At 43.4% G+C, this 21,468-nt stretch overlaps 1 protein-coding gene across 1 annotated transcript in view; it reads right to left on the bottom strand.

Moving 5' to 3' along the window:
* Positions 1-21,468, bottom strand: part of grid1b (glutamate receptor, ionotropic, delta 1b) — a 433,446-nt gene that overhangs the window by 215,496 nt on the left and 196,482 nt on the right. Inside the window, exon 3 of the mRNA XM_038990328.1 lies at positions 4,231-4,515. Coding sequence (XP_038846256.1) covers positions 4,231-4,515 — 285 coding nt within the window. The remainder of the gene's footprint in view (positions 1-4,230; positions 4,516-21,468) is intronic.

Consider the following 21,468-nt stretch of genomic DNA (forward strand, 5'->3'; position numbering starts at 1 on the left):
ATCTACTAACATAGATAGGGCTCTAACTCCTTTAGCCCCACAATGAAATAGGGTGCAGGCCAGGCAGCAGGCTGTTAGCCAACCTGCCAGCTTAGTGGAGTCTGCCAATAGCACAGTCAGTGTAGTCAGCTCAGCCATACCCATTGAGACTGTGTCTGTGCCTCGACCTAGGTTGGGCAAAACTAAACATGGCGGTGTTCGCCTTAGCAATCTTATTAGGATAAAGACCTCCTCCATTCCTGCCATTATTGAAAGAGATCATGATACCTCACATCTCAAAATAGGGTTACTTAATGTTAGATCCCTCACTTCAAAGGCAGTCATAGTCAATGAACTAATCACTGATCATAATCTTGATGTGATTGGCCTGACTGAAACATGGCTTAAGCCTGATGAATTTACTGTGTTAAATGAGGCCTCACCTCCTGGTTACACTAGTGACCATATCCCCCGTGCATCCCGCAAAGGCGGAGGTGTTGCTAACATTTATGATAGCAAATTTCAATTTACAAAAAAAAAAATGACGTTTTCGTCTTTTGAGCTTCTAGTCATGAAATCTATGCAGCCTACTCAATCACTTTTTATAGCTACTGTTTACAGGCTTTCTCCTATAGATCTCCATTTTTATGGAACAGTCTGCCTACCCATGTGAGAGACGCAGACTCGGTCTCAACCTTTAAGTCTTTACTGAAGACTTATCTCTTCAGTAGGTCATATGATTGAGTGTAGTCTGGCCCAGGAGTGTGAAGGTGAACGGAAAGGCTCTGGAGCAACGAACCGCCCTTGCTGTCTCTGTCTGGCCGGTTCCCCTCTCTCCACTGGGATTCTCTGCCTCTAACCCTATTACAGGGGCTGAGTCACTGGCTTACTGGTGCTCTTTCATGCCGTCCCTGGGAGGGGTGCGTCACTTGAGTGGGTTGAGTTACTGACGTGATCTTCCTGTCTGGGTTGGCGCCCCCCCTTGGTTTGTGCTGTGGTGGAGATCTTTGTTGGCTATACTCGGCCTTGTCTCAGGATTATAAGTTGGTGGTTGAAGATATCCCTCCAGTGGTGCGGGGGCTGTGCTTTGGCAAAGTGGGTGGGGTTATATCCTTCCTATTTGGCCCTGTCCGGGGGTATCTTCGGATGGGGCCACAGTGTCTCCTGACCGCTCCTGTCTCAGCCTCCAGTATTTATGCTGCAGTAGTTTGTGTCGGGGGGCTAGGGTCAGTTGGTTATACCTGGAGTACTTCTCCTGTCTTATCCAGTGTCCTGTGTGAATTTAAGTATGCTTTCTCTAATTCTCTCGTTCTCTCTTTCTTTCTCTCTCTCTGAGAACCTGAGCCCTAGGACCATACGTCAGGACTACCGGGCATGACGACTCCCTGCTGTCCCCAGTCCGCCTGGCCTTGCTGCTATTCCAGTTTCAACTGTTCTGCCTGCGGTTACGGAACCCCTACCTGTCCCAGACCTGCTGTTTTCAACTCTTAATGATCGGCTATGAAAAGCCAACAGATTTATTCCTGATTATTATTTGACCATGCTTGTCATTTATGAACATTTTGAAAATCTTGGCTCTCTCTAATTTTCTCCTTCTCTCTTTCTTTCTCTCGGAGGACCTGAGCCCTGGGACCATACGTCGGGACTGCCGGGCGTGGTGGCTCCTTGCTGTCCCCAGTCCGCCTGGCCTTGCTGCTGTTCCGGTTTCAGCTGTTCTGCCTGCGGTTATGGAACCGCCACCTGTCCCAGACCTGTTGTTTTTCAACTCTTAATGATCGGCTATGAAAAGCCAACTGAAAATTATCCATGATTATTATTTGACCATGCTTGTCACTTATGAACATTTTTGAACATCTTGGCATAGTTCTGTTATAATCTCCACCCGGCACAGCCAGAAGAGGACTGGCCACCCCTCATAGCCTGGTTCCTCTCTAGGTTTCTTCCTAGGTTTTGGCCTTTCTAGGGAGTTTTTCCTAGCCACCGTGCTTCTACACCTGCATTCTAGCTGTTTGGGGTTTTAGGCTGGGTCTCTGTACAGCACTTCGAGATATTAGCTGATGTACGAAGGGCTATATAAAAAATAAACTTGACTATAGCTGTGGTGTGTTTTCCCCCCACCTCGCCACATCTCTTCACTCTATAGAGACCCGCTGTCTAAATCCTGAGTCTCAACACCTCCAACAGTATAATGACATTCCATAGCCCAGCCAATGACCCTGTAGTCAGATAGGAGTAGGGGAAAGAAGTGCCACATTCCTGGGTGAGGCTGGAGAGCTGTGAAGTTGAGAGATGGGGAGGCAGAGTGGGGCATGTTTGTTAATTCATTCATTCATTTAACTTATTTTGCACAAGACTGTTGAGAGCAGTGCTATGTAGCAAGTCTCGTGTGTGGTATAACCAAAAAGGTTTCGCAGTCAGCTATGATGGCGACAGCAGAGCAGTAAACATTGTTTCAGCAGTTTACCAACCATGTGCCAACCAAAAACGATCTACTCCACACTGTTTGTGGGACTGAAGTTTAAAAAAAGAACTGAAATGCTATTTCTGCATTTCCAGCAGCATCAGTGTACATATCTCTAAAACGGGTAGAGGGATTTGCCCTTTGTCCTTTTGTAAGCAAACCAGCAAAGAGGGAATTGTCTGTACTTTACGAGGCGAAACAGGGTTTCCATGAGGAAGTGACTGAGAAAGAGAATGAGAGTATGACAGCAAAACAAACACAGAGGAAGATAAACACACACAGACAGAAAGATAAACACACACAGACAGAAAGCGAATTACAGTGGAAGGCGAAGAGAGAGAGGGGATGAAAGACAGACAGAATGAAAGGGAAAATGAGCACGGAGGTTGAGAGAGGGGCTGGGGAGGCAAGGGAGGCAGGGGGGAGACGGGATGGAAGCAGCAATGCAATCCAAGGTCTCTCCTTAATCATCATCACTCAGCTGTCAGGCCTGGGCCATGCTGGAGCCAGGCCTAGACACCCAAACCCAGACCCCATCTGCTCCTAATAAACTTAAAGGACTTAATTTGAATAAATGTGCCTTCTTCGTCTCCCCTCACTTATTTAATGCATTTGCTCATCAAAGGGAGTGATATTGTTGAGGCTGGGGTTGGATAGAGTGGTGGGGAGGGAAACGCTGGCTTGTACATGCCTGTGTATGCTAAAAATCATTTGTTGAGTCAGATGGTTTGGCGACAACCATCTTTTGTGCTCTGTTATGATTTTACCTTGTGAAGTATAGTGTTGTGCAATTTCCTTTCATAATGTCCACCTGAATGTTTGTTTTCCTGAAGAACAGGAAGACATTATGCATCCTCCTCTTAATATAGAAATATTAAGATGGCACATTTACTAAAACAACAAATTAAGAAGCATGACACAAGAAGACATAATAACCATTTCTAATCCATTGCTCTTCTTCATATAGACAGAGTGCAACGTCAGTAAATTCATGATAAATAACAGAATAACAGCCAGAAACTTTATTATCTTACCCTTACCGTAACCTTTGCCACAAACACGTGCACTGCAACCTGCTATACTTTTCCGAGAATCCACATCCCCCAGTTTCTATTGAAACACATCCTCAAGTTTCATCAGCTATAGAAAAGCAGTCGAATATGGCGGTATGCAGTCATCCGACAATATTGAAACAACTGGGTTATGCTGATAAAGACCCTGGTTCAAGGGCATCACAAACCAAACATAGACAGGTTGAACTTCTGACCTTTTCTGATGCCGCTCTATACCTTCACAAATATAGACTCATATAATGGAACGATATAAAATATAGGAAATATAATCCTTATCTAGAAGCATTGAGCAGAAAGGAGCATGCTGTGAAATCTTGGATCCTATCATGAAGCTGCTGTACGGTACATTTCATCATACTAAAATCAGACTCATTTGATCCTGATTAACATGATTTGATAAGTATCAGGAACAGGTGGTTCGTTGATGAGTAAGACAGCCTCTCTCCCTCTCTCCCACTTCTCACAGCGAGAGCTTCCCATGTGACGGTGAGTAAGCTCTATTTCCTCCATCCGATCACTCAACTCTGAGAGGCTTCATTGATTGGAGCACTTTTGTCGTCAGAGACAGACCATCCTGCAGCCCTCGCCCCCTCGCCCCCTCACCTCTCGTCATCAACCTCCTTCCACAATACTCTAGAATCCTTTTAGTGCCAGCCTCGAAGCATGTTCACTAGCTAGCCATGTTCACTAGCTAGCCACTCCATACTCCACACTTACCATACTCGTTGTCATAGAAGACGATGAACTTCTGCCAGCGCAGCTCGCCAACTAGGGTGAGCATGACGTCGTTGAGACGGACGGGCGGGCGCGCCGCCAGGGTGTAGCGTTGGCCGTCGGGGCTGGGATTGAGCTGGCAGGTGGTGCGTGGCGAGCCCTCGCCACTGCGCTGGACATACACGTGTGGGATGTGCATTGCGTCTGTCAGGGATTGGAGGGCGCTGGCCGAGGCACAGCCGGTAGAGGTGACCAGAGCCAGGATGCCCTGGGTCATCAACTCACAGGCTAGAAAGAGAAGAGAGAAGAGAGAGAGAGATCAGTACAGTGAAGTCAGCAGTACATTCATCTAACTATAAAACACATTGTCATAAGAAGACAAAGAGTTTGAAATGTAAAATATGAAATCAAATTCTAGTCTTCAGTGAATACTAATGCTCACATTACAGCTCTGAATGCATTGCCTTGGTCAACATGAGATCATTATTAAGAGGAAAATTACAGTTATTATAGAGAGTGTGACAGAGTCAATTGCTTTGTGACTTCTCTGTGCAATCCCTCCGTTTTGATACACAACCACTGCTTGTAATAGTGACACTAGGCTTTGACAGTGCTACAGTCAACAGCTGACACGCTGCATCATAGTAACTATAAAAGGATCTGTCCCAATACCCTGTAAAATCTCCACTCTCTCTCGCCTTGATTAGTATGACCTTTTCCCAAATCTTCTCCATTATTTAGCTCTCACACTCTCTCTCAGACTTGACAACCTTGACTGCTCTTCGTCTGAGATTTTCTACAGAGTTGGGGCTAATTATTTCCGGTTGAGGGATTTCTAAAGTTTCTCTAAAGGTCATTAAAAAATTAAGCACAGAGGCCTTTGAGTGATCTCAAGCCCGTCCGTGCACTGCACCGCCAGTCCGCGACAAAGGAGAAAAGTCACTCTCACACTAACACTCTCCCACTGCAAAGGGCTTATGTTATGTTATCCGCCACAGTTTGAGTAGGACCTCCAGAGACAAGGGCTGCATCTAAAATGGCACCCTATTCCCTACATACTTTAGTGCACTACTTTTCACCAGCGCCCTATGGGTCAAAAGAAGTGCACTATATAGGGTGCCATTGTGGACCGAACCCTAGGCTTGGACTGGGTGAATCTACAGAGTATAATAGCAGCGCTTTGGCTTTTAAACAAATACTGCTAATGAGGAAGTACTTAGAGCACAGCACTCTTCACAGACCCAAAGCATGATTGATCTCCTTCACTTCCTATGTCTTGAAAATAATGTATTTAAAGGAAAATCCCTCCTGTTCCTTGTTTCCCTGGAGACCGACACATCCCAGGACGAACACCGCCCGGCCCAGTCCCCTTACCTCCACATCAGCCAACGTAATGGATCCGCCAATTGTATTTCCTTGGCAGTGTCACTGTTTTTAAGCTACTCAAATGGAGTCAAATGAAAATGAAATTAAAAGTGCCTCTGTAAAACCTGCTGGGATCGATACACGGTTGGGGCAAAATAGCGAGCGAAAGAAAGCAAAATAAAAGGGGTGAGTGGGAACAGGGTGGGGAGAGGAGGAGGATTCATGGAAAGAATCGCTGACACAAGACAAAGGGACGGCTCATTGTGTGGCTGGCTATTACTCGAGGTCAATTGAGTTTTAATTCCTGTTACACTGAATTAAAAGCTCTGCATTGGTGGTAGGTCTTCATCAATAGGACCTCTGCTCACTGTCTATGTGCCCTCTGATCCTCCTATAAACAGGCTTTCACACACACACACACACACACACACACACACACACACACACACACACACACACACACACACACACACACACACACACACACACACACACACACACACACACACACACACACACACACACACACGTCAAAATCGTAGCTTCAGGTTCTGGCCCCTAAATAGTTCAATAGACACCTATTATTAGTGTGGAATCAATTGTCCAGACTCTAGACAAACCACTAATGTCCTTTTGGAGGAGTTATAATTGCTCATGAGTTTCCCCCCAAAAATCGCTAACGTGCGCAACAAAACAAATTGTATATCTAAAGTACCAGTCTTTCACACCACCACCAGTCTGTGTGGGTTATGTCCTTCCTCAAAACAAAGGAACTACAGCAAAGCTATTTCTGAGCATTGATTTGCTGAGTCATTCAAATTCAATATCATTGATATGAATGCAACTGGATGGTAGATACCCAAAATAGTAGACCACAAGAAATGCTATGGAGAACGGGGAGAACGGTAGCGCCCAGGAAAGAGAATCGTCTTGAGGGCTAAGGGCATATATCCAAATGTCATTTTCCATTTTCGTCCTCCGTGCTCAGGGACAATAAATCAGGCCAGGAAATGAACATGATTCAAGAGACTAGTTAATGTGACATCCAGGCAGATATCATTGGAGTCACAAAAGAGAGCTACACCAGACTGCTGTAAATTGAACACATGCTTCACTGGATTATGGTGAGTGGGTTTCATCTGCTCTACATCAATTGGGTCCCAGAACAGAGCAGAGAGTGAAACGACGTCCCTAAGGAAACGCAACCTGAAATCTCAGGTGTCTGCAATCTCCCATATTGCTTATTCAAGAAATAAGATGACCCTGTATCCCACCAATCTAAAGTTTGCATACTGTTCTATATTCAATCATTCAATGCCCTACTCCAACTTCAGTGGGCCCCTGGGCCTTTACTGTATGTAGACGTTCAGCTTCATCTCGTTTTAGTGCCAGTTCACTTAAGAAGGGGCACCAATGGGTTGGAATTCTAATCAACAGCTCAAGTGTGTGTGTGTGTGTGTGTGTGTGTGTGTGTGTGTGTGTGTGTGTGTGTGTGTGTGTGTGTGTGTGTGTGTGTGTGTGTGTGTGTGTGTGTGTGTGTGTGTGTGTGTGTGTGTGTGTGTTCATTGTGTGTGTTCATTCGTCTCCCATCAATTCCCCAATCTTTCTTAGGTTCATTAGTGAAATGTTACAGGCGGATTGTGTGCGGCATTAAGCCTCAGCTTTGATGAGTATTTTAAAGATGACACAAGCTGCAACACTGTGCTGGGACAGCCACCGGTGGATGGGAGCGTCATTGGTAAGAAATAACGATCTATTAAAGGTTGGAGGAGACATTAAAACATGCTAGAGGCCCCCATCCATCACCCATAGACATATCAGGGACAATGCCATTTCTCACCAGTAAAACAGGAGGTTGGTTTGGGGGAAATTCAGACTGATGACGCGTGTTCCTACGTAGCGCACTACTTTTGCCCAAAGACCTCTGGCTCTGGCCAAATGTAGTGCACTATGTAAAGTAGCCTCCTGTTGTTTACTGTGTTCTCTAATTGAATGATGCAGTAATAATTTTAATCTGGTTGGTCTCTAAACCCACCGTCAGAGTCTCTGGAACCATCTGTTGAGTGGATTTGGGTAATTTAACATCAACAGCATTGTCTCTCACTATTAATCCCACTCACTTGAACCACATTAAAACATTCAAGAAAAACACAAATTAGGTTCAAAGCAGACGCTTCATTCATTGACTTTTAAACGTCTGGTTTTAGTTCAAAGATACAACCATGAAACAAACAAAAAGTATTCCTATGCTAGAAGGCGTTTGGATGCCTCGTGGAACAATCTGAATTCTCCTAGCCTGGTGGTCCAGTCTATTAGTGCCTCTTTGCATTAGTTCATTGACATGCCAAACAAATATGTAATGGATAACAATGATACTGTAGTTGGCTACGGCACATACAGAAATCAACCAGGTTAGAATCCTCAGTGATAGTTGGCTACGGCACATACAGAACACAACCAGGTTAGAATCCTCAGTGATAGTTGGCTACGGCACATACAGAAATCAACCAGGTTAGAATCCTCAATGATAGTTGGCTACGGCACATATAGAATACAACCAGGTTAGAATCCTCAGTGATAGTTGGCTACAGCACATATAGAATACAACCAGGTTAGAATCCTCAATGATAGTTGGCTACGGCACATATAGAAATCAACCAGGTTAGAATCCTCAATGATAGTTGGCTACGGCACATATTTAATACAACCAGGTTAGAATCCTCAGTGATAGTTGGCTACGGCACATACAGAAATCAACCAGGTTAGAATCCTCAATGATAGTTGGCTACGGCACATATAGAATACAACCAGGTTAGAATCCTCAGTGATAGTTGGCTACAGCACATACAGAACACAACCAGGTTAGAATTCTCAGTGATAGTTGGCTACGGCACATACAGAACACAACCAGGTTAGAATCCTCAGTTATAGTTGGCTACAGCACATATAGAACACAACCAGGTTAGAATCCTCAGTGATAGTTGGCTACAGCACATACAGAATACAACCAGGTTAGAATCCTCAGTTATAGTTGGCTACAGCACATATAGAACACAACCAGGTTATAATCCTCGGTGATAGTTGGCTACGGCACATACAGAACACAACCAGGTTAGAATCCTCAGTGATAGTTGGCTACAGCACATACAGAATACAACCAGGTTAGAATCCTCAGTTATAGTTGGCTACAGCACATATAGAACACAACCAGGTTAGAATCCTCGGTGATAGTTGGCTACAGCACATACAGAATACAACCAGGTTAGAATCCTCAGTGATAGTTGGCTACGGCACATACAGAATACAACCAGGTTATAATCCTCGGTGATAGTTGGCTACGGCACATACAGAATACAACCAGGTTAGAATCCTCAGTGATAGTTGGCTACGGCACATACAGAATACAACCAGGTTAGAATCCTCAGTGATAGTTGGCTATGGCACATACAGAATACAACCAGGTTAGAATCCTCAATGATAGTTGGCTATGGCACATACAGAATACAACCAGGTTAGAATCCTCAATGATAGTTGGCTACGGCACATACAGAATACAACTAGGTTAGAATCGTCAGTGATAGTTGGCTACGGCACATACAAAATACAACCAGGTTAGAATCCTCAGTGATAGTTGGCTACGGCACATACAGAATACAACCAGGTTAGAATCCTCAATGATAGTTGGCTACGGCACATATAGAACACAACCAGGTTAGAATCCTCAGTGATAGTTGGCTACAGCACATACAGAATACAACCAGGTTAGAATCCTCAGTGATAGTTGGCTACAGCACATATAGAACACAACCAGGTTAGGATCCTCAATGATAGTTGGCTACGGCACATACAGAAATCAACCAGGTTAGAATCCTCAATGATAGTTGGCTACGGCACATACAGAACACAACCAGGTTAGAATCCTCAGTGATAGTTGGCTACGGCACATACAGAATACAACCAGGTTAGAATCCTCAGTGATAGTTGGCTACGGCACATACAGAATACAACCAGGTTAGAATCCTCAGTGATAGTTGGCTACGGCACATACAGAATACAACCAGGTTAAAATCCTCAATGATAGTTGGCTACGGCACATACAGAATACAACCAGGTTAGAATCCTCAATGATAGTTGGCTACGGCACATACAGAATAGAACCAGGTTAGAATCCTCAGTTATAGTTGGCTACAGCACATACAGAACACAACCAGGTTAGAATCCTCAGTGATAGTTGGCTACGGCACATACAGAACACAACCAGGTTAGAATCCTTAGTGATAGTTGGCTACGGCACATACAGAACACAACCAGGTTAGAATCCTTAGTGATGGTTGGCTACAGCACATACAGAACATGACCAGGCTTGAGTTAAAAATTCTCCGACCTGTCAAGTGTCTTTGAGAACACACAGACAGAGCCAGTCTCTCCAAGGGCAACAGTGTGTCTCTCAGAGCAGAGAGAGGGTGGAGGTGAACTTCAGGCCCCGGCAGGAGAGGGCTGTCGGGGGAATAAGAGGACTTGCGTGGAGGCCTCACATCAAGGGCACATTCACTCTCTTTCCTCTTTTTCTTCCAGAAACTCCAACAGCGGAAGGATGGAGACGCTTATTGACTTCACAGTACCTCAGACATGGAAGTCACCAGGAACTGGCTTTTGGAGCTTTCGCCCCGGAAGATTTTGGGTCAGCCCCGAATCGTTTGCGCTTGTAGTCAACTGTCAACTGAATGCGGCACTTAGTTCATAGAGCTGTGGTTACATGAAACTCCCGAAGTTATCCAAACGTTATAATCAGGGGTGTAGTGCTGAGCGTGGTCCGCCACTTCTCAGAATGGTGCCATGTCTTGCAAGATCACTTAATGATTAGTTAGTATTGTACATAACACACACAATATAATAGCATGATAATGTCAGTATACTGTTATTCCAAAAACACCAGGTAATTTCTTATGACGATTGTGCTGAAGTGTTTAACTCCATCTGCTCTGAAATGTGATTAGTTCGGCCGGTTAGCCACCCTGACATCGTTCAATAAGGTCTAAATACATATTCCCATGAAACTGATTGAGATCAAATGGTTTGCATGCATGCAGCATGGACGTTTCACCTGTAAAACGTGAAGAATTCACGATTGACAGTGATGATGGCCTAATTGATAATAAGGTTGGCCTAATTTGGTGTTTTAGGATTTAAAAAATATAACGTTTTTCTTTAGCCACTTACAGTACAGTATGTGTAGGCAATCATGTAATTTGGATGATGCATTCTATGTACAGTATGTAACAGTTGTTAAAATATGTCATGGATTTCACCAGGTTCATATATTATGCATGCTGGGAATAGGGGAGCTTGTACTTGCGTTTTGCCCTGCGTGCTCCTGCACAAATAATTCTGATGCACTGAGAGCTAGGCAAACTTTTTCTGTCTTAAGGATCTGACCCTTTTTTTCAATTTTCGCCTAAAATAACCTACCCAAATCTAACTGCCTGTAGCTCAGGACTTGAAGCAAGGATATGCATATTCCTGATACCATTTGAAAGAACACACTTTGAAGTTTGTGGAAATGTGAAATTAATGTAGGAGTATATAACACATTTGATCTGGTAAAAGATAATACAAAGAAAAAACATTCTGTTTTTTTTGTACCATCATCTTTTAAATTCAAGAGAAATGCCATAATGTATTATTCCAGCCGAGGCGCAATTTAGATTTTGGCCACTAGATGGCATCCGTGTATGTGCAAAGTTTTAGACTGATCCAATGAACCATTGTATATCTGTTCAAAATGTTGTATCAAGACTGCCCAAATGTGCCTAATTGGTTTATAAATACATTTGCAAGTTCATAATTGTGCACTCTCCTAAAAAAATAGCATGGTATTATTTCACTGTAATAGCTACTATAAATTGGACAGTGCAGTTAGATTAACAAGAATTTAAGCTTTCTGTCCATATCAGATATTTTCATGTCCTGGGATTTTTTTTTGTTACTTACAACTTCATGCTAATCACAGTAGCCTACGTTAGCTCAACCGTCCTGTGGGGGGGGGGACACCGATCCCGTAGTGGTTTTTAAGCACAAAGTCATGACACCCAGTGTTTTGTTCATGAGTAATGTTGTATATTTAGAGTTTACGCAATTGTAATTGTACTTTTTAGGATGATATAACCATTCTGAATTCAACATATGGTTACTAGCCAGCTAAGGTATTGCATGTGCGAACGATGGCTATCTCCTCGACTGATCCCAGTCCTTTGCATTCTGCATCTATGTTGTAGAAAGAGGGGCAATTGGCAGAACATATTTGTTCTGTACAAATGTTTTGTCTTTTCTTTTGGATGCAGAGCGAGAATTCTGATTCATTAAAACAAATTGATCTCCGAAGTCCACGTCTATAGTCTCAATCAATCACACACAACGCAGAGCTACATCTGTGCAGTACAGCACCGGTTACATGTATATTCTAAAATCATTTCATACAATAGGCTTCATGTCGGTACCAACATTCATTCAGAAATGATGGCTTAATAATATTTTTTTTAAATGGTGTTCCGGTAGGCTACCTACATTTTTTAAAAGCAATTGCCATGTGTGGGCGGTTTTGATTGGGACAGCGTCATTGCGCTGCTTTGAGACAAGAATGGGAACTAATCTTGATAAATCAATCAATGTCCGATTCTACTATGGTACATTCATATGAATCACAATAAAAATGAATTATTGGCTTTATTCTTGAATATAACTAATATAAGGGCATAAAAAAGCCTTTTAGGGAATTGTAATTGCTGTTTTATTTTTTTGCTACTTTTTTTGCTACTTTGAAAACCCACTTTTTCCATAGTAATTTGACATATGTTTTTATTGTTTAAAAATGTCATAAGGTCTACATCGTTTCAATAACAATATACTGTAGCTGAACCCACTATTGGCTTCATTGATTTACTGAATTTATTCTCGTAATTGTAGGCTAGGCTACTTGCTGATAGTGTCACACCCTGATCTGTTTCACCTTTGTCTTTGTGATTGTCTCCACCCCACTCCAGGTGTCGCCCATCTTCCCTATTATCACCTGTGTATTTATACCCGTGATCTCTGTTTGTCTGTTGTCGCTTCGTCTTGTTTTGTTTTGTCAAGCCAACCAGCATTTTTGTTCTCAGCTCCTGTTTTTCCCAGTCTCTCTTTTTCTCGCCCTCCTGATTTTGACCATTGCCTGTCCTGACTCTGAGGCCGCCTTCCTGACCACTCTGCCTGCCCCTGACCCTGAGCCTGCCTGCCGACCTGTACCTTTGCCCACCTCTGGATTGTTTGACCTCTGCCTACCCTGACCCTACCTGCCGTCCGGTACCGTTGCCCCACCTCAAGTTTACTAACCCCTGCCTGCCTTGACCTGTCCATTGCCTGACCCTGTTGGAATATTAAACCATTGTCAATTCGACGTGTCTGCATCTGGGTCTTAACTTGATTCCTGATAGATAGACTATTTTAAATATTATTGTAAAAGTAGGTCTAGCTACACAATAACCTCATATGCAGTTATTGACCGCAATCAATTAAATTAATAATAACAAGTATTGATGAATTTATTTGGCCTTCGGGAGAGTAGGAGAGCGGAATGGAAGAAAACATAGTGTTGCAGGAAGCTGTGCTGGAAGTGCTGCAGATAAATAGAAATAAATGTGCCAACTTTTAGAATTACTCCTGTTTCTATAAATAAATGAAATCATTGAAAATACTACACCAGCATAATTTAGCCACAGAGGATCAACAGCTTTAAAAAAAAAATTGCTGTAGATTGTGTTTTGTCACATCCTGAGCGCATAGGCCTAGTTAGTCTACTGTCGGGAATCCCGCAATTAGGCAGCCAGTGCAGCAAATATAAACGGCTGATTGTTGAGTTGTGGCTGTCAATGAACAGCAGGCAGCAGCTAGAAGGTATTTTGCAATATTTCAAAATACAATTGTGGGAAAAATCTATTATGAATAGGTGAGTACTAATGGAAAGTTGGTGGACTATAATTTCCTACTCATGCTGTAGGCCAAAAATCTATGTATCCACTCTTTTCATTGGCCTTTGCTAATGGTTGCATTTATGACATGGGTTGTTTGTTTTATTGATCTCAGTATGTAAACATCAGAGTAGCTTGTCATTTTTATCAATTGTGTGGTATAAAAAAATATTATTGTAATGTCTCCAGACATGTAAAAGGACAAGGAATTGCCGGAAATTATTTTAGAAAATGCCTTTTTTTCTGGGACCGACAAACCCTTCAGCCCATGGTCTTCAGGACTGTTATGAAACTCTGGTGATGGCCCTGCCTCAGAACCTCCCACCTAACCAAAGTAATAGAACTGCCCAGAAAGGGTCAAAGAGACTATATTTCATTGTTATAGGTAGGAAGGGGAGGAATCTCACAATAATGTATTGTTAAAGGACCATCAATTACCATATGATCAAGACATTGTTTGATCTATATGATTTGAAGTTTAAATCGTGGTCGTTGCTGCATCACCCCTATGTCAATATCAATCGTCTTAGATGAGAGTTAATGAGAATAAAGAAAAAACGGATTATTTCTCAAAACAAGACAATACTTCATTACATATACTGTAGGTCAGGAAAATCAATTTCCCATTGAGCAAAACAAAGCTGATGGCTGACCCCTTCTCAGCTGTAAGTGTCAATTCAATGCCCTGTTTTTCCCTTTCATGCATGACCACAGCAATGCTTTTTTTATTCCTTTTTGGGATTCTGAGAAGCTAGAAGGTCAGAGCAGCATTTTGTGTGAAATGCAATGCTCCGATTACATCACTTGTTGACTGCTGTATTCACATCTCCTTCACGGAACACTTGCCATCCAGGCAAAAAAGCATGCAGATTGTTGTGAGAGTGAATGGCCATTTGAATACTCATCACAATCATACAATACAAGAAGCCTTGGTGTGATAATCACAGAAAAGCTTTTTACCATCGCCAATGTTCCTCGATGCCTTACAAACAACAGAAAAGTTTAATGAGGCAGTAACACCTGCACATCTAGATCAAAGAGATGAGCACTGCATGGAGTAGAGGCCTTTCTGACTACCTCCTCCTCACCCTCGCTTAAATTTGATTTAAATTCTACTTCTGCTCCTCCAAACTGCTAAAATGAGGAACTCGACAATAAACATGGTCAAGGGGAAATGAAATAATCCAAAACAAACCGGCTAGGAAGACGACAAAGTCCCTGCTGTTGAGTCTGAACTCATCACAGTACAACATAATGATGGCGATGCTAACATGACGATGGAGATAATAACGTTAGCCTAGCTGAAACGGCTAGCATGGCTAACCCTGACTTGGAGCCTTCTGCCGGCTGACATTCCGGCAGCTATCAAGAAAAGGGTGGAGGATATGAAAACTCGATTTTACAATCTGGACTCATCCTTACAATTAGTCCAAACCTCCCTGGCTGACCACACAACACGCAATTATTGACCTGGAATGAAGCAGGTGACCAGGAGACCTGCATCAAATAAAATCAAATCAAATGTAATTTGTCACATACACATGGTTAGCAGATATTAATGCAAGTGTAGCGAAATGCGTGTGCCTCTAGTTCCGACCATGCAGTAATATCTAACAAGTAATCTAACAATTTCACAACAACTACCTTATACACACACGTGTAAAGGAAGGAATAAGAATATGTACATAAAAATATACGGATGAGCGATGGCCGAACGGCATAGGCAAGATGCAGTAGATGGTATAGAGTACAGTATATACATATGAGATGAGTAATGTAGGGTATTTAAACATTATATAAAGTGGCAATGTTTAAAGTGGCTAGTGATACATTTATTACATCCCATTTTTAATTATTAAAGTGGCTAGAGGTGTGAGTCAGTATGTTGGTAGCAGCCACTCAATGTTAGTGATGGATGTTTAACAGTCTGATGGCCTTGAGATAGAAGCTGTTTTTCAGTCTCTCAGTCCCAGCTTTGATGCACCTGTACTGACCTTGCCTTCCTGATGATAGCGGGGTGAACAGGCAGTGGCTCGGGTGGTTGTTGTCCTTGATGATCTTAATGGTCTTCCTGTGACATCGGGTTGTGTAGGTGTCCTGGAGGGCAGGTAGCTTGCCGCCGGTGATGCATTGTGCAGACCTCACTACCCTCTGGAGAGCCTTACGGTTGTGGGCGGAGCAGTTGCCGTACCAGGCGATGATACAGCCCGACAGGATGCTCTCGATTGTGCATCTGTAAAAGTTTATGAGTGTTTTTGGTGACAAGCTGAATTTATTCAACCTCCTGAGGATGAAGAGGCGCTGCTGCACCTTCTTCACCATGCTGTCTGTGTGGGTGGACCATTTCAGTTTGTCCGTGTTGTGTACGCCAAGGAACTTAAAACGTTCCACCTTCTCCACTACTGCCCCATCGATGTGGATAGGGGGGATAGGTGGATAGCTCCCTCTGCTGTTTCCTGAAGTCCACGATCATCTCCTTTGTTTTGTTGACATTGAGTGTGAGGTTATTTTCCTGACACCACACTCCGAGGGCCCTCCCCGCCTCCCCGCCTCCGTTGTTGGTAATCAAGCCTTCGTCTGCAAACTTGATGATTGAGTTGGAGGCGTGCATGGCCACGCAGTCATGGGTGAATAGGGAGTACAGGAGAGGGCTGAGAACGAACCCTTGTGGGGCCCCAGTGTTGAGGATCAGCTGGGTTGTTTCCTACCCTCACCACCTGGGGGCGGTCTGTCAGGAAGTCCAGGACCCAGTTGCACAGGGCGGGGTCAAGACCCAGGGTCTCGAGTTTCATGATGAGTTTGGAGGGTACTATGGTGTTAAATGCTGAGCTGTAGTCGATGAACAGCATTCTTACATAGGTATTCCTCGTGTTAGGGCAGTGTGCAGTGTGATTGCGATTGCATCATCTGTGGACCTATTGGGGCGGTAAGGAGGTGATATGGTCCTTGACTAGTCTCTCAAAGCACTTCATGATGACGGGAGTGAGTGCTACGGGGCGATAGTCATTTTGCTCAATTACCTTAGCTTTCTTGGGAACAGGAACAATGGTGGCCCTCGAAGCATGTGGGAACAGTAGACTGGGATAAGGATTGATCATATATGTCCGTAAACACACCAGCCAGCTAGTCTGCGCATGCTCTGAGGACCCTTTGCTATGAGACTTGAAATTGAGCTCAGGTACATCTTGTTTCCATTTATCATCCTTGAGATGTTTCCACAACTTGATTGAAGTCTACCTGTGGTAAATTCAATTGATTGGACATGATTTGGAAAAGCACACACATGTCTATATAAGGTCCCAAAGTTGACAGTGCATATCAGAGCAAAAACCAAGCCATGAGGTAGAAGGAATTATCCATAGAGCTTCGAGACAAGATTATGTTGAGGCAAAGATCTGGGGAAGGGTACCAAAACATTTTGGCAGCACTGAAGGTCCCCAAGAACACAGTGGCCTCCATCAATCTTAAATGGAAGGAGTTTGGAACCACCAAGACTTCTTAGAGCTGGCCGCCCAGCCAATCTGAGCAATCGGGGGAGAAGGGCCTTGGTCAGGGAAGTGACCAAGAACCTTATGGTCACTCTGACAGAGCTCCAGAGTTATTCTGTGGAGATGGGAGAACCTTCCAGAATTACAACCATCTCTGCATCACTCCACCAATCAGGCCTTTATGGTAGAGTGGTCAGACGGAAGCCACTCCTCAGTAAAAGGCACATGACAGCCCACTTGGAGATTGCCAAAAGGCATCTAAAGGACTCTCAGACCATGAGAAACAATATTCTCTGGTCTGATGAAACCTAGATTGAACGTCACGTTTGGAGGAAACCTGGCACCATCCCCACGGTGAAGCATGGTGGTGGCAGAAACATGATGTGGGGATATTTTTCAGTGGCAGGGACTAAGAGACTAGTCAAGATCGAGGGAAAGATGAACGGAGCAAAGTACAGAGAGATCCTTGATGAAAACCTGCTCTAGAGCACTCAGGGCCTCAGACTGGTGCAACGACCCTAAGCACACAGCCAAGACAACGCAGGAGTAGCTTCGGGACAAGTCTCTGAATGTCCTTGAGTGGCCCAGCCAGAGCCCAGACTTGAGCCCGATCGAACATCTCTAGAGAGACCTGAAAATAGCTGTGCAGTGACGCTCCCCATCCAACCCAACAGAGCTTGAGAGGATCTTCAAAGAATGGGAGAAACTCCCCAAAAACAGGTGTGCCAAGCTTGTAGCGTCATACCCAAGAAGACTTGAGGCTGTAATTACTGCCAAAGGTGCTTCAACCAAGTTTATTTTTAATACATTTGCAAAAATGTATAAAAAACTGTTTGTGCTTTGTCATGTATGGTATTGCTGAGAATTTTTTCAACACCTTTGGGATGAATTGGAATGCCGAACATCAGTGCCCGACCTCACTAATGGTTTAGTGGCTGAAAGGAAGGAAGTCCCCGCAGAAATGTTCCAAAATCTAGTGGTAAGCCTTCCCAGAAGTGTGGAGGCTGTTATAGTAGCAAAGGGGGGACCAACTCCATATTAATGCCCTTGATTTTGGAATGAGATGTTTGATGAGCAGGTGTCCACATACTTTTGGTCATGTAGTGAATTTAAACCATATGCGACCCTAATGGTAGCTATGTCATAGGCCATATTATATCATCACATGTAACATTTTAAATCTTTGTGCACCGAATTTCAATGAATGTTTTCAATCTCTTACCAGACTCACCAACCACACATTCTAGGTGTTGATTTTAACTGCGTATTGGATCCTTGTATGGATAGGCTTTCCACTCCAATGAACTCCATTGAACAATTAAAGTAGATACATTAATCTTGTTGATATTTGGATATTACACAATTTAACAGATAAGGATTGCTCTTTCTTCTCACATGTGCTTAAAAAATACGAAAGAATTGACTTTGCTAAAACAAAGCCTCAATTCAACTGGCGATTTAATCCAACATTAGTCAATGATGAACAATTTCGCCAACAAACAGCCAATTTAATTACGGACTATATGTCCCAGAATGATACTGTTGATACATCCGAATCCACTTTGTGGGAGGCCTTTAAGGCTGTGTGTTATGCGTGGGAATAATATCATATGGGGCTACCATGAAAAAACTTAGGCAGAGAAGATTATTAGAAATCGAGGCACAGCTCCCGGTGCTTGAGAGAGATTATATGGAGGCTTCTTTATCTTCCAACTTGAATGAATACAATAATATTCTTTATAACGATGTAAACACAACGCTATTACAGATTAAACAAAAACATTTTGAGTTTGGTGACAAGCCGGATAAACTACTGGAGCGCCAGCTGAGAGATTGTTGTGTGTGTGTTGGTGTTAAAGAGATACAGGCCAATGGAGCGATTCATAACATTAAATCTAGCACAGGAACTGTTACTAAGGACCCAAACGAAATTAATGAATGTTCACAAAGTTTTATCAAGAAGACGTTAACACACCAAGGACCACTGTAGCTGCTGAACAAATTTCTGATTTCCTCCATCCTCTTTCCCTACCAAAATGATGAGTCCGCTCAAAAGGAATGAAATGCTTTAGAAGAAGTTGCCTCTGTAGTATGTTCCTTCCCTAACCGGAAAGCGGCTGGCCCTGACTGCATTGGTACAGACTTTCACAAAGCACATTCAGAAACGGTTACTCCCCGTATGTTGAGGATGTTTAAACATTCTATTGCAACTCTCAGACTCTCAGAGTCTTTACACTCAACCAATATCTCCATAATATTGAAGAAAGTTAAAGATGAAACAGATGCATCTTCCTATCGTCTGTGCTTTAGCCCTCATCGGATGCGATCTCACAGCGTTAATTAAAATACTAAATAACTGCATTTTGACAATAATTAATCATGATGAAACTGGTTTCATCCCGGGCTGATTTTCCTTTTCCAATGTTAGAATGAAAAAGATTCCAAAATGTGCATTATACCTTAACTTGAAACCTTTCAAATCAAATCAAATTGTATTTGTCACATGCCCGGAATACAACACCTTACAGTGAAATGCTTACTTACAAGCCCTTAACCCACAGGTGTCAAACTCATTCCACGGGGGGCCGAGTGTCTGCGGGTTTTCGTTCCTGCCTTGTACTTGATTGATGAATTAACATCACTAATTAGTTAGTAACTCCCCACACCTGGTTGTCTAGGGCTTTATTGAAAGGAAAAACCAAAAACCTGCAGACACTAGGCCCTCCGTGGAATGAGTTTGACACCCCTGCCTTAACCAACAACGCAGTGTTAAGAAAATACCAACAAAAAAGGTAAGAGATAAGAACAACAAATAATGAAGTGGAATGGAATTCTGACAGTAATGAAGGAGTTTGGTTTAGGGAAGAGATTTACATTTAAATAATTTAGCAGACACTCTTATCCAAAGTGACTTACAGGAACAATTAGGGTTAAGTGCCTTGCTCAAGGGGGCACAGCCAGATTTGTTTTTACCTAGTTGGCTCAGGGATTTGAACCAGTTGTCACGTTCCTGACCTGTTTTCTGTTGTTTTGGTATGTGTTTAATTGGTCAGGGCGTGAGTTGGGGTGGGTAGTCTATGTTATGTGTTTTCTATGTTGGGTTAAATGGTTTGCCTGGTATGGTTCTCAATTAGAGGCAGGTGTGTGTCGTTTCCTCTGATTGAGAGCCATATTAAGGTAGGTTGTTCTCACTGTTTGTTTGTGGGTGATTGTTCCTGTGTCAGTGTATACCACATGGGACTGTTTCGTTTGTTCGTTCGTTTTAGGTAGTCTGTTCCTGTTCGTGCGTTCTTCGTCTATATGTAAGTTCATTTGTTTCAAGTCTGTTGACTTCGTTTATTGTTTTGTAGTTTGTTCTAGTGTTCGTTAGTGTTTTCGTCTTGTTGTAAATAAATTCAGTATGTATTCATCACCCGCTGCGCCTTGGTCCGTTCATGCACCACAAGACGAACGTTACAGAATCACCCACCAAACCCGGATCAAGCAGCGGGTTAACGGGCAGCAGTGGTACAAGGAGGAATGGACATGGGAGGAGATTCTGGACGGAGAAGGACCCTGGGCAGAGCCAGAGGAGTGTCGCCGCCCAAAAGCGGAGCTGGAGGCATCTAAAGCGGAGAGGCGGCATTATGAGGCGCTATGTAACGATCGTCGTCATATTCCTCCTCCTCAGATGAGGAGGAGCATGGATCAGACCAACACGCAGCGAGGTATGTGGACATAATGATTTATTAGACAAACGACGAAACACAAAATAACACTTTAAAAAACAAAATAACAAAACGAACTAAACAGACCTAAACTTACGAACTTACATGAAACGAAGAACACACGAACAGGAACAGACAAACCGAAACAGTCCCGTGTGGTAACATGTACTGACACGGAAGACAATCACCCACAAACAAACAGTGTGAAAACACCTACCTTAATATGACTCTCAATTAGAGGAAATGAAAACCACCTGCCTCTAATTGAGAGCCATACCAGGCAACCCATTAACCCAACAAGACAACACATAACATAGACTACCCACCCAAACTCACGCCCTGACCAATAAACACATACCAAAACACAGAAAACAGGTCAGGAACGTGACACGCTAGCAAGGCAGAGCGGCTGGAAGCCCGAGAGGCTCACCCAAAAATTTCTTGGGGGGGGCCTAAAAGGGAGTGTAGCTCGGTCAAGTTGTAGACTTGAGCCAACTCCCCCTGCTTACCGTAAGGAGCCGGTGAGGGCGGTATTGGAGGTGAGTGACACAGAGACAGTGAAGGAGTTAATGGGGAAATAGGAGGAGAGAGTTATGAGGGATGTACTGGTTTGGTGCATGAGGCACGGCATCCGTCCGACTGAACGTGTCGGTGAGTTGATGTCACCGGGTACAGCTC

The sequence above is a fragment of the Salvelinus namaycush genome, chromosome 4 (genome assembly GCF_016432855.1).
Source record: "Salvelinus namaycush isolate Seneca chromosome 4, SaNama_1.0, whole genome shotgun sequence".
In the NCBI taxonomy this organism is placed as follows: Eukaryota; Metazoa; Chordata; class Actinopteri; order Salmoniformes; family Salmonidae; genus Salvelinus; species Salvelinus namaycush.